The sequence below is a fragment of the Cydia amplana genome, chromosome 2, assembly GCF_948474715.1.
Source record: "Cydia amplana chromosome 2, ilCydAmpl1.1, whole genome shotgun sequence".
NCBI lineage: Eukaryota > Metazoa > Arthropoda > Insecta > Lepidoptera > Tortricidae > Cydia > Cydia amplana.
The window spans coordinates 4,259,965-4,278,248 of NC_086070.1; the positions used below are offsets into that span (position 1 = coordinate 4,259,965).

The following is an 18,284-nucleotide window of genomic DNA, read 5'->3' on the forward strand; positions in this document are numbered from 1 at the left end:
TTTATTTTGGCACAAACGGTACATGTGTTTTATAACTGAAGGGTAAACGGAAAGAACATATCTAGTCACTTTTTTTTTGGAAATTTAGATTTTAATCTCATAATGTAGAGCCTTCAATTAACTATTAAGGTTACAACTTCTGTTACCGCTGCAATTATAAATATGTATAACTCCTTTTTTTCTTACTTTAAAAACACTTGTTCACACACGAAAATAATATCTATAGGTAAAATTACCTACATCGTTCCTTTCAAACCGCGATAACTCAAAATGTTGTCACAGTGAATAGACAGTCATGTTCTTTCCGTATACCCTTCAACTACTGTATATACAAATTTCATTAACAATACAGTTGCCACTAAGTAGAAAAATAGTCCAAGCTCTTTTCTGTATTTATTCGTCTTACCTCCAGATACATTTTGTTTATAATTTAATGTAGACCCCATCTCTAATCGTATAATGCGGCGGCGAATGGTTGTGGTTCAGCTCAGCTTTCACAAGTTCTCCTCCAGCGGAAGTGATGACGCGCGCTTTGCACTTGTTCTGGCCCGAGGCCGAGGTGCAAATCCACCGCTTCGTGTACGTAGACTTGAACTGGAAGCAGAAGCTATAGCCGTTGATGAGGATCATCGGCTTACCGCGGGTATTCGTCGTCCATGTCACTGAAAATATCAGGATTCTTAACATTGAAGACCCGCTAATCCACTGCTACAAATTAGTAAGTGAGGAAAGACAAATGTCAAAAAGCGAGGGGACGTATGTTTTATCTTTTTAATTTCTATTAGTTCAAATTATTCTACAATTTACAGTAGACTGACAGACTTTCCAAAAATTTACATAATTTTAATGTATTTACCTATACGTTTTGTCTTTTTAATTTGTCTACAGTTTACGGGTGGCGGTGGGTGACTATGTTTCAAGTCAGCCTTCACAATCTGTCCTTCCACATTAGTGAGGACTTTCGCTTTGCACTTAATATAACCAGAGTTGGAAGTGCAAACCCAACGCTTCGTGTGGATAGAAGTTTGTTGGTGGCAGAAGCTGTACCCGTTGACGAGGACCATCGGCTTGCCACGGGCGTTCGTCGTCCAAATTACTGAGAAAAGTTTTCAAAGATTGAGGAGTCAAAAGAAGTTCATGCAATGTTCGCATTCGAGTGAATGAATGTCGGCCTTCATGCAGAGTTGTGAAGCTGCAACTTTCGATAAAGATTTTCAAGCAACGGATAACCAGCTGCTAGAAATTAATAGCCAAATAACGCGTATATAAAACGTTATTTTAATGTTTACAATTCTGTAATGTAATGTGTGGTATACTGAAGACATAATACCTACTCATTTACAAAACATGAGTAAAAACTATAAAGCTTAAATTAGTATTACATGAAACTAAAAACATCCCGTCTAAAAGCTCCACCTGCGGCATGGAACCCATTATGTTGGCTGCGTTTCCTCTTTGTTTTGCCAGCGATGGTTGATGGTGGTAGAAGTAAGCGGAGAGGTTAGCGCTAGCTAGTCCTTAGGGTCTCCCGGAGTAATAGTATAATAATTTGTTATCTTCTCATGCCTAGAAAAAAAATGCGCATTTTTTCAGGTCTACGCCAGTTTTTCGTAAATTTCAAATTGTTACGTGCGTAGTAGTTAAAACGCCGTGGCCAATTTTTTTTCTAGGAATGAGAAGATAGCAAATGACTCAACCTATCTGCCGTTTTAATTTGTCAAAGATGTACCAAATATCCTGTATATCTATGTTTCATCATAGTTATGCATTTTATCATTTTTGCCTACAGTTTAAAGTACATTCCATCTCGAATCGCGTAATTCGGCGGTGGGTGATCATGTTTCAAATCAGCCTTTTGAATCTGTCCTTCCGTATTAATGATGACACGCGCTTTGCACTTAATATAACCAGAATTGGAGGTGCAAATCCACCGTTTCGTGTGGGTATAAGTATGCTGGTGACAAAAGCTGTAGCCGTTGATAACGACCATCGGCTTGCCGCGGGCACTCGTTGTCCAGGTCACTGAAAAATTGAGTTACGAGACGTGTTGTAGTACAACATTGTAAGACATATCATGTGTGTTTTTTACTTGTCTGTTTTAAATCGTACTCTTTAAAGCTGAACTAGTCTGATTGAAAAGGGAAATTACGAGTACATTATTGTCACTACAAGAAACTAAGTAAATAGGTAGGTAATTTTATGGATATTGGTCGACTTTCAAAACATTTTTGAAGACAGAAATAGGGAAATAATTACGAGTATATAAGGGTACCTACGGAACCTTTGGGGCGCGAGTCTGACTCGACGGGCTAATTTTTAGGGATAATAAATATGTTAAAATGCAAAGTTCATTAATATTTTTTAGTATGATACCTACTTTTACTCACGTTTAATTAGAGAATTTATAAAAATACAAAATTCAATCGTATGTGTCAACCTATTTTTCCGTCAGTATAGTATTTAACCGACTAATGTGCCCAATTTTATAAGTAGCCATAGTTACCCGTTCCCAGTCTGACCCATTCAGCCTGCACAGTTGCGATGGCCGAATTGATTGTGTTGTTGAAAACCATCTCTTTGCCACGGGCACCTGTTGTCCAGGTCGCTGAAAAATTAAAAGTTAAGAGGCTCGTGACATTGAAGGAAAGTAAATTATATTATGTATGTGCCTTTTACATTGTCCATTTCAAATCAAATTTGCTTGACTCTCGAAGGCTGCATTTCCACTGAAGACGTGTCATCGCAATCGCACGTCTCCGTCATCGCACGTATCACGTAGCGAGGGATGTGTTCCTTAGGAACCAATAGAATCACTTTACCTATCCTCACTCAGCGCAGCTCTAGTGTACAATATTTTAATGGTTCTTAACAAACACGTTACAAAAAATTAAGTAAGGTCGACTATTCAAAACATGTTTAAAGACAGACAGAAATAGGGCAATGATGATATAAAACATAATTTGCGTTAGTTCTATTATTATTAACTCCTAATCAGTTATTACAGTTTTAAGTAGACCCCATCTCGAATCGAGTACTGCGGCGGCGGGTGGCAATGGTCCAGCTCAGCCTTCACAATCTCTCGTTCCCTAGAAGTGATGACACGCGCTTTGCACTTGCGCCCCGTGGTGCATATCCAGCGCGCGGTGTGCATAGAAGTCTGCTGGTGACAGTAACTGTACCCGTTAACGACTACCATCTTCTTGCCGCGGAGATTCCTCACCCAGGTCACTGGAAAATTACTGATTTAAATACCGAGTTGCGTTCGATGATTCATTGCAGGTCGGCAAACTTTTGAGAAGAAGAGCCAACCGCAGTAGAAATCACCAGTTTTAGGAATCACAAAGCGCCGCAAATGTTATTTACAGTGGTCTAAGAACTCAAAATGTTTCTCTCTTCGCAACTCGTGTCGATTAAAAGTCCCTTCGGTCGTGTTTTAATTTATCGTCACTCATTGCGAATTTCCTACTTTTCGCACTTGTATCGTAATGTAGGTACTACATAATACATATTATGAAATACCGACCTGCCATACTTTTTAAATTTTTCTTTACAATACCGAAATAATGGATCGAAATGCTGGGATAAATTCATCATGGCTACTTTGCGTGGAAGAATTGGAGGTCTTTGCCCAGGAATCAGACACAAAATGAGCTACAAAATAAAACTGCCGGTATATCTAACCATTCTAAATTTTATAGTAGACTCCATCTTGAATGCTGTACTGTGGTGGCGGGTGATCGTGACGCAGCACAGCTTTCAAAATGTGTCCTTTTGAGCTTGTGATGAGTCGCGCCCTGCACTTCCTGCCCCTCGTGCAGGTCCACTGCGAGAGGTGTGTTTAGATTTCACGTGCTGGTAGAAACTGAAGCCGTTAATGAGGATCAGTGGCTTGCCGCGATAATTTGTCGTCCAGGTCACTAGAAAATTATTCAGGTTGAATTACACATTTAGAGAACCTTGACACATTATTATGATACGTTGCGCATATGCATTTTATGAAATACCAACCTGCCATACGTTTTACATATTTCTTTACAATACCGAAATAATGGATCGAAATGGTGGGATAAATTCATCATGGCTACTTTGCGTGGAAGAATTGGAATTCTTTGCCGAGAAATCGGACACAAAATAGGCTACAAAATAAAACTGCCGGTATCTTAATATTCTATTCTAAATTTTATAGTAGACTCCATCTTGAATCCTGTACTGTGGTGGCGGGTGACCGTGATACAGCACAGCTTTCAAGATGTGTCCTTCTGAGGTTGTGATGAGTCGCGCCCTGCACTTGCTTGCGCCAAACGTGCAGATCCATCGTGAGGAGTACTTATAACTCTCTTGTTGGTAGAAACTGAAGCCGTTAATGAGGATCAGTGGCTTGCCGCGAACATTTGTCGTCCAGGTCACTGGGAAATATAGGTACAATTTAAAATTTGGAGAACCTTGTCGTATAACATGATATGTTACGCATATAAACTTCGTTGTTCGTAATAATACAGACACTACAGGTTCAATTAATGGTGGGGTAAATTCATTATGGTCACTCTGCGATTGCCTTTAAAGCGATGATTAAAATAATAGGCGACTTTAGGCTTTCTGTGAGTACATGAAAAGTGAAAAGGAATTATTATCGGGAAAGTGAATTATCATGCTAATGAACCCCGGGTAGATTGATTTTCTTTTTTATTAACCCTACTACATACATAGCTCCTACTAAATAGGTTCTTAACTACAGCAGCTTAAGTAAAAAATATAATGATGTAGAGAGTATAATATGCCTAAAAATATTACACCAATTTAATTGTTCTTTAGATTAGCGTTGGCCAGCGTGAAACAACTAATCAAAACCAGATGTTATTTGTTAGAAAAAAAACTATTAGTTTGTTAGTAACGTATTTATACTCGTAATTTAAGTAGTTTTCAATTAACCCTTTCGATAAAATAAACTTGCAATGATAAATATTTTGTGACTTAGAGCAGGAAAAATATACCCTTATGAATCTTAAACGCTTTAGGCGGATGATTATGCCCTAACTTATCCTTGAATAACAAAACACCTTCCAACGACGTGATGCACCTGGCTCTGCACTTCTTTTTGGTTAACTTGCAGAAGCATTGGCACCGCCAGGAGATGGTCCTCTCCATGCGTTCGTGGACGAAGAAGCTGTAGCCATTCACGATCAGAACGCTACTTCCTCTCACGTTTTGGTACAATTGCGCTGAAAGAAAGAAATAACTCTAATGAACACCAGGATGGATCTGGGGGCAAGGGAAGACCCAAACGGAGATGGCGGGACAACCTTGATGCATTCTGTGTGGAGTAGCGGGAGTGTGCATTGGACGGAGTCAAGTGGCGGGAAAGAGGGGAGGCCTTTGCCCAGCAGTGGGACACACTAACAACAGGCTAAAAAAAAAAAAAAAGAAAAACAATTTCAAAAATTGCAAGGTCTAAAAATCAGTACCCTGCTGTTTCGAGTGAATAACACTGAAACCTTACTACATTTGTTTCAGTTATGACATATATAAAATTGTCATGACAACGTACCTACATGATTGTGAAATAAAGAAATAGATTTTAGAAATAATAGACATAATAGGTAAATGATAACAGTTATACTGTAATTACTTGTTTTTATGAACTTTAACTTAATAACATTTTGCTAACCTTATCCAAAAAACACGACAATACGCAAAAAATGCATCAAATTAATTTACTTATACTATAAATCGAATGGACGGTTTATTTTTAATTTAATACTTGCACAAATAGGTATTAAATATGTTCAATAGTAAAGTTTCATTATTACGTAAACATAACATTGATCACAGTGGAAGTTCACCAAATAATATTAAAAACATTATTTAAAGACACAATCATAATTATGATGTTTTAATTTTCACTAGGAAGGTGACTTACATTCTTGTTTTTATTTAAACAAATATTCATTATAATAATAGTATATTATTTCATATAGTAGAATTTTATTACCTATGAGCTCATGTTTGATGTTTGCAAGGACTACTTATGGGGATATACACAAGTAACTTGCAAAATTCAAATTACAAAAAACAATTGCGATACTGCTCTAATCATCCGGGATCTTAAACTGTATTGTATGGGTGGATGGTTATATAGACCACGGTACATCACCTACCAGCAACACTTCTCCGTCCACCATGCTTTTGACTTGAGCCTTGCTCCACAAAAGAACAAATATTGGTTCTTTTTGTTTAATTTATCGATTTTCAACCTTGTTTACAAATAATAAGTTAACAAAAAAACAATTGCGCTAATTCCCTGATCATCCGGGAACGAAAACACCGTTAAATATCTTAAACAGCCTGGGTGGGTGGTTATGCTTTGGTCCATCCCCTGCCAGCAGCACCACTCCGTCCGCTGTGGTCTTAACCCTCGCCCTGCACATGTTCTTGGTGGACCGGTCTATGCAACAGCAGCGCCAGGATATGGTGTCTTTCTTTCGTTCGTGCATGCTGAACGGAAAGCTGTTCAAGATGAGCACGGCGTTGCCTTTCTTGTTGTAGGCGATTTGCGCTGGAATATAAATGATACTTAGCATAACTATAATAGATAACTGAGAAGTTAGATTGTAGAAGAAACTTAAGAGTTACACAGTTTTTGAGTTGCGTTTCCCAGGTTCCAATACTTCTGGCTTGCAGTAACTATCTTCATCAACCTTCTTCTTTTTTCGATGTACCTTTCTTTGTATTTTGAATGAATGGTTGCTACACTAGCATTCATCAAATCAAACTTGAACGTAAAAAAGATACGAGTAGAACAAGAAAGGAACACATACCTCTCGGTGTTTCCTAAAACCAAATTACTTAATTTTAAAAATTAAATACACGGTTCAACTTTGCTTTTACTTACTTTAATATACATATTAATACCATTTACGAAATAGTTTCGTCTACATAGTGACTATGACAATTTTCTTGTTGATGCACAAAAAGTATAAAAAAACATTTTTTAAATTATACTTCGCTTACAATGAATGCTAGATTTTTTTAATGGCACATAAAACATACTTACCTAAAGCAGTTATATTTCAGATCACAGATAAGAGATAAGAAAAACAGTAGGGGTAACCGAAAAAGTGTATAAAATTGGTTACATTGAGATCGTTTCATTGAAATTATTATTTGACACTTTCAATTATATCTAACTTATTTTACATTAATTTCTAAATCTGTGACGTTTTTTGACCAGAATATGCAACAAACTTTGCGTAGGTATTTAAAATAAATATGTAGATTAATTCGAGCACTATCTAAAGTCTATTTTTTTATTCGGTAGACTAAAATGACATTTCATAGTATGAACATCATGTGTCATCTCATACTATGAAATGTCATTTTAATCTACCGAATAAAAAATAGACTTTATAAAATTTCATTATGTACATTAATACTTACTCTGATTTTAAAATGGTCGTCCGAAACCCACTCTATGACTATTGCGATTACATATAAGTATACGTTCACTCTATGTTTATTCACTGCCGCAATACAAAATTTGACCATAATCAACAATATTGAACGTTGTTACCATTGACATTTGTACATTATTGTATATATTTTATGCAATAAAGTTTAAATAATTAAATAAATAAGTCCCAACTAACGCTAGTACCAAATATTAGAAATATTAGTCATGTTATATTAGTAAAACCGTCGGCAGTTTACAGCGTAGTTAAAATAACGTAGCAAAACATGAACTAGACTAACTTTACACAGTAAATAAATACTCAAAGTATCATTAAAATCAGGACACAACATTGTCTAACCAATGATATTATATAACCTAGATAGGTTATACTCGTACTTGAGGAGCACAAAAAATACTTCCATATTTATTTCTGTGCCTACGAAGAATTCTGTTATTTTTGATGTATTTTCTCATTCCATCCATCTTTGTCACACTCGTTGTTAAACATAAGGTCGTCTCTTTCTCTTTCGGTGTGTCGTTAGCACGTGCACATTTCTCGCTTGTCCAGTCGCGACTAAAGGCAACTTGTCCAATTTGTCACAAGGTAAGCGCTTCAATTTTGGAACGCCTATAACCTATCTTGAGTTATAAATCATTGTGTCTAACGTAAAATATAAATTCACGGCTCCATTGATATATGTCTTATTACACTATTCTTTTTTACATGTCAATTGTCTCCTACTAATGTCACAAAAGAGCCTTATAAAAAGTTTGCATCTACCTAACTGACTGGTCGTGAAACCGCTTAAAGTTTAAAGTAAACGCCTCCATTAATAATATTTGGAGCGGTATGCCCGTGCTCCAGCTAAGCAGTGAGGAGCTCGCCTTAAATTTGGTGTACTTGGTCATAATGAAGCACGCATTTTGTCCCCCAGCGTGTGTATCATTAAATGTTAGTGGGAAGGTATGACTCACCGCACGCATCAAACCGTCTAAAGTTTAAAGTACACGCCTCCATTGATGACGTAATTGGGAGCAGTGTGCCCATGCTCTAACTGTGCCGTGAGCAGTTCGCACTTGGGGTACTTGGTCATGATGAAGCGCGCTTTGCAGGTCCCCCAGCGGGTGCAGCGCCATATATTGGTGCGCAGGTTCGACGCGCCGCAGTAGAAGGTGTAGCCGCCGACCAGGGCGAGCTGCTTGCCTGAGGCGTTGCGAACGAAGCGCACTGGAGAAAGGGATTCGGTTAGTTTCGGGGCAAAGGAATGTATGTTTTAATGTATGTATATTAACTTTAAGTATTACTTAATTATTATGGCGTGTATAGTTGCTGACATAAACTAGTAGACACTGGTGGTAGTGGTTTGGGTAGATATTAAAAAAAACATATACCTACCCGTTACAAATAATTATTATGTCAAAAATACGTTTTATAATTTAAATTTATGTAATTATATTTAAATAACTTAAAATTATGTACAATACTTTTACTTACTTACTTTTAACATTCCTAACAAAATAAATGGATAATACGATTACTTTAATATAACTTACTATTAGACAAGCTCTGTACATCTTCAAGTGTACTGCGTATAGTGGTACCTGAATAATTAAGAGTAGAGAGATTTGTTTAAAATGCTATTTTACTACTAAATGAGTATTCACACATTGCATAAACATCGCGTACCTATTTTTAATGTCTAATTTTCTATCCAAAAAGTTTCAAACGCATATGTTAATGTTTAAACCTCTTCGCTTTTATACGTTATTTATATATTCATGCTCAAAACAGTATCTGCGGCATCACTTTTTTCCTCTTCTCAGGTCTGATGAGTATGCCTTCCCTCATGTAGATCTTTGGTTGTTTATGGCTGTGTTCAAGATTAGTGACACGGATGATACCGCCGTTGGTGAACGCCTTGAACCTGGCCTTGCACGGGTACCCGGAGGTACACCGCCACATCGCTATCTCGGGGACAATCGCCTGGTCGCAGTAGAACGTGTACCCATTCACCACCGCCATCAGCTTGTCAGAGTCGTTTAAGTACCATGATATTGCTGCAACAAAACTCAGAAATGAGATAAGGCAATCAGTGAACTTTACAACCATAGTGTACAATAAATAGCGCACCTTTTTTAGGGAATTCAAATTATGAAAAAATATTATAACGTACAAAATTTCATAATTATAATCAGCGTTTTTCACAATCAAACTAAGTCGTTAATTTCTTATAGTTTGTCCAGTTTTAAAAATAATAGGTATTAGAATCAGAACAAGCTAACTCGGCGGCGACTGTGATAGTACAGACTGTGCAAGTGTCATTTTAAACATCAAACTTGTATTTAGGTATGCCTAATGCCTTTATTTCAGGGAGAAATCTCACCATCTAGTACATCTCAAGATTTTACGTTAAAGTCGATGATATATCCCATTAGAGTCTTTATAAAAAGAAGCTTGTTCATGAGGGTGGTCTCCAGAACTGTGCAGCACTTCAAGCTGCTGTGTGGTAACCAGTATAGCTCTGCAGCCGCGGTGGTACCGGGAGCAGTACCAACGGAGGTTGTTGCTGTTGGTGCGACGCTTGCGGTTGTAGAAGAAATCCTGGTACAGCAGGAGGGTGGCTCCGGTCGCAGTGGTGATGAGCTTACACTCTGTAAAATGGTGGTTTAGAATAATTTCATTACCTTTCAGTAGTATTTAATAAATTATATTAAATTGATTTCACTCTTTGGCACGCAAAAGTCAGCAATGAAGTTATTAAATACGTAGATTAATTGTAAGGTTTGAAATTAAACAATATTTGTAACTGTACTGTACCCTGTTATGGCATACTACTGTAACATGACCTTCACAACCGATACGTAATTAAATGGGTACACATATTTTTTTCTCTGGTGCTTTTTATTCGGTCGTGTTCAATGGGCACTTTTTATGTAAGTGTGATTATCATATCGTAAGTAAAACGACAACCATGTCAAAAAATAGTATATTTACTGGTAATTAAAAGTTAATTGAACGTCATGTAAATGCATATTTACTTGGGAGTGTACATAATTACACCAAAAAAATATTTGTTCTCTTAAAAACTACACAAAGGTATATACGAGTACACATAATCTCAATTATAGTACAAGTTTAAGTTACTAAAACCATGATCTTTGACATACGAAAAATGTTTTTTACCTTATCCATATATCACCACCAGAAAGTTCATATTCCCAATTTAACGTTCAACCGACTTATAAAATGTACCATCCCTTGTACGATACAACTTTGGCAGCCCATGGTTATGCTCTCCAGTGTAACTCAGCACCGTGATCGGGCCTGCGCGCGCGTCGGAGACCACGCTCACCCTGCACTGGCGATGGTATGACGCGCAGTACCACGAGGTGCCCGCGCGATTCTTGTGCGGACGGTTGTAGAGGAACCCCTCGTGGAACAGGTATGTGCGGTTGTTGATCTGGATTATGGTGCTCGCTGGAATGGTAGAAACTGTTTTAGGACATTTGAGTTGGTACCGTAAACAAACAATGGCAATTGGCGGCGATTAATAAAGAGATACAACATTGAGGTTTAAATTATGACGCAAATATTAATGTTGAAGAAATATTTATAATAAATAATACCTACTACCATAAAATATTAAAAATTCTTAAAGTCAATACTTATCACTAAATATATAAAAAACATTTCATTTTAAGTATTTTACTAAGGTCATTTTTGAATTTAGAATCACATTCCAAAAATTCTATCAAACTCTTTAGTCTCAAGCTATCACCAATTTTATTTAAAATCGTAATAAGATATATCATAATATTCATAATGCTTTGGTAATAATGTTAAATAAACAACGACGAATTATTTATTTACAATTATTCATGATTGTGAAAATTCCATTAAATTTGATACAGTTAATAATGGAATGCCTATGTTAATAAAGAACACGGTGGATTAATTCATCAATATAAACATGTATGAAAATATAATAGTCTTAAAATTAAAACTAGCCTAATAAAGTTTACAAATTAAAACACAACAATAATTTAAAAACTGAAGATAATAAATAGTGCAACAAAATAATACAACTCTTACATTCGCAATAATATTAACGATACGGTACACGCATAAATCTAAAGCACCTTTAACTTTAAAACGCACACAATTAATAATTAGAGAAATATAGATATAAAAATTTGTAAACAATTTCGTATTTAAGACGCCACACACGTAGTTGCCCTTCGGGCTGCATATCAGCAGGCTATTGCAAATCTTACCCTGATCGATTAATTCTAAGTAGTTGACAATTTATGTCTGACAAGAAAAGTTTGTGCTGTGATTAAGTAGACGCAGAGGAGAATACGTTATCGGCCAATATTCCTCGGTTATACTTCATACTGATACAGTTAATGAAAACTGCTCCTATCTACTTTTTAAAACGCCTCTGTGTTATTTGAAGAACATCATGCTGTTCCCATACATTAATTGTTAGCTTACGAACGTAATTTGCATACAATCACAGATAGCTTAACGAAACTTGTATCAAGAACAACAGAAAAAAATCTGGCAAACCACTTCAGCATAGTGGTGAATGCATTCCAGTAGTGGAGACGACAACGCCGTCAATAGTGATAGCCGACGCCTTGCATTTGTGCTTGTGTTTTTTGGCGCACGTCCATCTGATCCGGTTTCCGACCAATGATCTCGAATGCCTGAAGAACTTATGGCCTCCAATATAAATGTTCGTAGACTCTTTGGTAAAGCGAGCTCTTAAAATGGCGTGCAGGATGTCTGAAAACAATATATATTTTTCTATTTATTAAAAAGACCATCGAAGTTTTGAATTAAGAAACTTAATGATACACAGTATTATAATAGAACTGAAAGTGACCTCAACTAATTTTTTTACTCGAAATAGGTAAAGGGTTTCATAGAAAGGCGTAAGAAGAATAAAACGAAAAATATAGTTGAAAATTGGATCATTTTAATGTAATGTCTTAAGATCACAAAATAACACACAATTTTCATTACTGAAATGAGGACATGAACCTAATTACATATGTTTAATATATACACACACAAAATAAATTGAATAAATAACAACAAATACATAGAAATTCCTGAATCGATCGATTCAAATCGGCTAAAATTTTATGAAGGCTCCTGATTCGGTGCGATGGTATCTGGGAGGGTCATGGTTGTGGTATTTGGAAGCAGACGTCAGTTTCCCCGTAGAATCAGTTCGGGCTTTAGCCATGCATCCCGCTCTCTTCTTAGTGCAATACCAAAACGTCGTCTTGTACTCCGAGAAGGTGTAACCGTTTAACATAAGCAAACTTCGTTTACGGCCTGGTATCATCACCACTGCAATGATAAGTGTAGAAATGTTTATTTTTAAGTAGGCAATAATGTAAATCATATTGTTGTTGACAATGTGTGCTACCAGGAATAGCAGGAATAAGGTTGAGAATGAGAGGTAAGACCAGTTAGGTAGAATAGAACAAAATCCTTGTTCTTAGCTTCTACAAGTAAGTGCTTATTTAATATTAAGAGATTATAAGTACACAAAGGAGAAAATGATAATACGTTAAGGCATAGCAAATAACGAAGCGCGGAAAGATAAAATAAATGTATTAATATCAAATCAAATGTCATGTATCTTTGCATGGCCTACGAAAATACTATTATCTTGATTTAATTTGTACAGAAGATTCATAATAACTAAACCACCAATGTTTTGTGTAAGTTAAATTTTTGACAATTTTATTAATGCTTAGAATAAATTTAAAAGTAGAAAAATTACTGTCTTGGGTGAGACTTGAACTCACGGCCTCTGGAATTTTATTAATGAGTATGGTCGTTGGTGTATTTCACGATTTGGTTATCGATGGTCCAAATCTTGCACCGGCAGCCCAATCTTTTCAAGTTGCATCGCCAGGACACCTTGCACCCCACGTGGCTTTGTCTGTAGAAGCGATGGCCATCAAATATCAGAATCTTCCCTCCCGATTTAGTGTCCATAAAAATAAGTTCTGTAAAATTATTGGATTTATTTAACACTGTTAACAGCTAGTAGTGTCTGTCTGGAACTTGTGCAGTTGAAATATTCTGCAGTAGAAACCAGAATTATTAATGATACTTAGTACAAAAATATATTTAAATACAGGAACATGATCACTTACTATTTTATGTACTTCAATATTTAGCTCGTGGATAATGTCGGCGAGTATTTTAAAAGGTTCTCCTGAGATTAGTAAAATAAATGGCATAATGTAAGTAGGTAATTGATAATAGTACCCAACATCAAATGTTTACTTATACCTACCTCATTTATCTAGGCATCGGGTGAAGTCTGTAAGGGGACCAAGTTACCATCCTTATGTTAGCAGGTCTAGTGATGGTCAAGTTTAATGAGTGACCATAATTAATTAGGCTCGAAGACTGATCAATACAAATATAATTAATAATGTTACGTAAGCAATAAATTCATAATTTTGGACAACAAACAGATATTGTATTAGCTAACAAGAATAAAAGACGTCTAATAATTAGACGTCTTGATTGATAATAATTATTATCAATGATTATGTTCATTTTTCACCTCAACTATATAATCGTAACCTTTGGTAACGACGGAGGCTCGACAGCCAAAATCCTTTTTGGCACATCTCCAAGAGATCTCACCAGATCTGTCTTTCTTGATGTACGACCTGTTAAATTTATGGCCATTTAACTGTAGTGCCTTGTTTCCGCAATGATTCAGGACGAAAAATATATCTGAAAAGGTTATAAAAATACCACTCAATCGAATATGTCTGATATATTTAGCAAATAATTAAAGGTGTTCTAAAAATAATTGGACATTCCTTATAAGTCAAAATGAAATATAATTAATTACAAACTTTTATTCGTAATAATAGTTCATTAAAAACTATAGTTTGATTGTAGGCAACCGATATAAAAGATCAAAAGAAACGCGAAAAAAATACAAAGCAAATTCCTTCATTGATAAAGCCTGCAAATGTAATAATAATCTTTTCTCACACATTGATATGTTTAACATTCCGTTAGTTAAGTTTAAGTTTGAGGTTCTTAGTATATTGAATACTTAATGCTTAGAATATTTTAACTTTAACTCATTTTTTTTTCCCCACTAATATCTTTTATTTTTAAATTCATTAGTAATGCCGACAAATGTTTGTTCTGTGGATATTGTTATTCCGTTGTTTATTTTTTGTATACGTGTTAGTAGTTAGTGGCAACTTCATTGGTTCATGTATTGAATAATATTAATATCTGTAAGTATTATTGTACCGTTTGTGCCCAAATAAACATTAAAACATTAAAACATAACTCAATCCCGTCCCATTAAAAACGTAACATTTGACGTGTACGTGTACGTAACATTTGAACCAAGCTCACAATTGAATACAACAATGAATAAACATGACCAGAATGAAGTTCTAAGTATGGTTATGTTCTGTAAATTTAATAATGGTTTCTTCGAACAGCAACACATAAGCCTTGCACCCGTAGTTTCTTTTGTTGCATCGCCACCGACTCTTGTACTGTTTCTGGTAGTCTTTGGTAAAGCGGTGGCCGGCCAACACGAACACTTTGTTACCATTGCGGTTTTCTTCAAAATAACCTATGAGAAATCAAAACAAATAGGAAAGTAGTGAAACGACAAAAATACGAAGAGAGAAATTAAACCTGGACAATAAGGGGAAAAGTCGGTGAGCAGATTTTATTTATTTGATGCACGTGAATTTTTATGAACTTAACTGAACTGTTTAGCCCAATGGTTGACTGGTAGAGAATGCTTTAAGGCGTTAAGTCCGCCATTTGTACTCTTTTTGTGTATATTTGTGCAATAAAGTTTAAATAAATAAATAATAAATAAAATATGACGAGAAAAATTATACATCCATTTACTATTTAAAAATAACAGTAAATGTAATCTCTTGAACCTTATATTAATTCTTGGTAGTCTTAACTAAAGTTTATCTCACTGCTAAGTATCTAATACAATGTGACTAGAAACTATATGGCCCTAAATCGACAGGATCGGGAGCCATATTATATTTATTTCACATAGATGTAAGAGTCAATATTTATAAAAACTGTCCATACTTCTGGATTGACACACTTTCACTTTTCTGACATATGCAAAACGAATGAATCAGTAAGCGTTGGTCGTATCAGTGGTTATGGACATCCCTTATCTTGATTATCTGGTCTTCGATGGTGAGTACGAAGGCGAGGCAGCCGTAGTACTTGCGGAGGCAACGCCAGCGTGTTTTCGGACCCTCGTGCTGGTGAACCGTAAAGCGGCTGCGCCCGATGTCGAGGCAGCGCTTGCCGGTTGGCGTGAGGCCGAAGAACACTATAAATATTGGAAAACTTGATTTTAATAGTTTTAAAGGATGAAATCAAGTGCGCTGGAGAAACACAATCAAAGGGGCTGACCAAATGCTATTTGCAGGTACAAACATATATATATATATCACGACAAAACGTGTAAAAAATGTATGCCACGTCCTTATGCCTTTCCAATAAGATCGTATCACATATTCGAGTACGCTTCGTTGTGCAAGATATCATTGCAGGTGACTGTACCAGAAGGCCCAGTATTCAATTAACGTGACGGGACATTCCACCAAAATCAGGATCTACGAAGGCTTTCGAATGCTCATTGCTGCCAATTGATCGACTATGAATAAGAGGGTTTTAAACAAACAGCTGTAATTTTGGAATTTATTTCAAATATAACTGCTAAAATCATAAAACCCTTTCTTTCACACTTTTCTTTCCTAAATAAAATTTGCTCATTGAAAAGTTAATGGTGCCCATACAGACTCCAAAGTCAGGTACTAGCTCAATCCTCTCAGTACCTGTGCTGACTATGAACGCCCCGAGTCTTCACCACGGCATCATTGTGCGTAAGAACCGTCATTCTGCACCCTGAGTTCTTGTGGCTGCACACCCAGTGTGCGCTGAGGCCGTTCGACCAAGTTTTGTTCTTTGTGAACAGATGGTTGTCCAATAACAGCTTTGGGTGACCGCGCCCCCGTCTTATAATTAGTGCCTCGTCTAAAAAGTGGTCAGGATTAAAATACCTGGTAGATACCTACACATACACGTAGGGAGTAACAACTGTGAAAAGTTATGCAAATAAGCAAAATGTTTTATTTTTAAATAAAGGTAAAATTAAAGTGGAAGTCAATTTATATACCTATGTATGTACAGTTTCACTATGTTTTGCCAAACGGCGTACAAAAAGCTAAGATAAATTTTACAAAACTCTTTAATATGGCCGGTGACATTGTGCGATGTAAACGTGCGAATAGCATAGCAACGAATTAAGTTGAATGAGGTAGGTATCAAGTATTAAAATTTTGAGAGATTTGTGTATATGCACCATGCTGGCATTACATGCATCATTGGTGTCAGAATTAGTATTTAGTAAAAGATAAGTTTGACTAAGAACTGTAGTACTACTTACTAAAAAATAGTTATTTCTTTACATATATTAAAAACCGAATCACGTTTTAGTATAGAAAACCTACGTCTCTCTTAGGAAGGAACGTAATTATGCGCGTACGTAACTGGGATCATCGCATGTTCTAAGTCTTTCTCGGGATGATGAGTATGTTCGTATTTGGTAGAGACAACTAGATCGTCAAGGGTGATGGCAGTAGCAGGACACTTGTGGGAGCAACGCTTGATGCAACACCAGCGGTACTTGGGGCCCCTGCTGTCTGACCTCTTCCGGTACCGGTAACACTCAAAAATAAGAATACGGTTGCCGTATTTGCTCATCTCAAACGTTGCCAGTCGAAGTCCTGAAAAAAAAAGGACATTTTAAGTACTCCTTATTTAAAAGTCGGTGCTTTCGTAGCCTCCTGGGTATTTAATGCAATTTTATCATTATAGACTCGCCTTGGTTCAAACCTTGGCTTTAGCCCTGTGTCCTTTTTGCCTATTAACATGCCTGTATTATAGTTTCATACCACATATAAAACATGGCAACAAAAATGTCTTAAATCAAAATGGGATATAGATAGAAACAACTTTAGTTTTATTGTATATAACACACACTTCCTATATGTAAATATGTACATAAGATTATTTCTGGCTTGATAACATCGATATATCAAATTATTAAAATTAAAAAAGCAACTTCATGATAGGTAATATTGTGTATCTGATAATAGGAAACTAGTGACCGTTAAATTCAAGAGTTGGTCACTGACTCACAATATTCAAATAATTTGCTTTATAAAAAAAGATTTTAGTTATAATTACTTACTTATTATGAGGTAACTCTGTGCTTTTCAAATCCTGAATACATATTTATTATGTAATTCTTATTCTACCTAATTAACTGTGTAATTTAATTGTAGCGGCCTGCACCATTTTAGCTATTTTGGCGTCACTTTATGTACATATATTTGAAATATAATATTACAAACTTAATATTCAATATACTTGTTTTATTTAAAAAGGCACTTTGCTAAATACTGAAATTCCATTCATTTACTTTAATATTTAATCTTAATTGTTTTTGCCATGTAGTAGGTTGTTGCATTGCAACGTTTATTTCATAGTCAATTTACTTAAGTTTGTAACTTTGTGTTTTTGTTGATAAATACGTTACAAAATATTCCACTAAATGTTAGTAATTTTCATATAATTATTCATTAAAAAGTTAACTAAAAGTATAAAGCTAATAAAATTTGCTAGCTCTAACAAACAATACTCGTAAATAATACTCGTACCTACATAATTATAACGCCTCGAGTCCCAGCCAATAGACAATGTAAAAAACCTTTAAGT

General features: G+C 35.8%; 1 protein-coding gene across 27 annotated transcripts in view; it reads right to left on the reverse strand.

Moving 5' to 3' along the window:
* Positions 1 to 18,284, reverse strand: part of LOC134661654 (protein tramtrack, beta isoform) — a 506,900-nt gene that overhangs the window by 275,365 nt on the left and 213,251 nt on the right. Inside the window, exon 5 of one of the 27 annotated variants that reach the window (XM_063518153.1) lies at positions 410 to 662. The exons of 21 other annotated variants lie outside the window; for them this stretch is intronic. In XM_063518153.1, coding sequence (XP_063374223.1) covers positions 424 to 662 — 239 coding nt within the window. In that variant the 3' untranslated portion in view covers positions 410 to 423. Of the gene's footprint in view, positions 1 to 409; positions 663 to 1,768; positions 2,023 to 6,287; positions 6,554 to 9,838; positions 10,100 to 10,662; positions 10,926 to 16,996; positions 17,291 to 18,284 lie in introns of those variants that run through there. 5 more of the 27 variants (XM_063518118.1, XM_063517989.1, XM_063518081.1 and 2 more) reach the window with 5 other exon arrangements.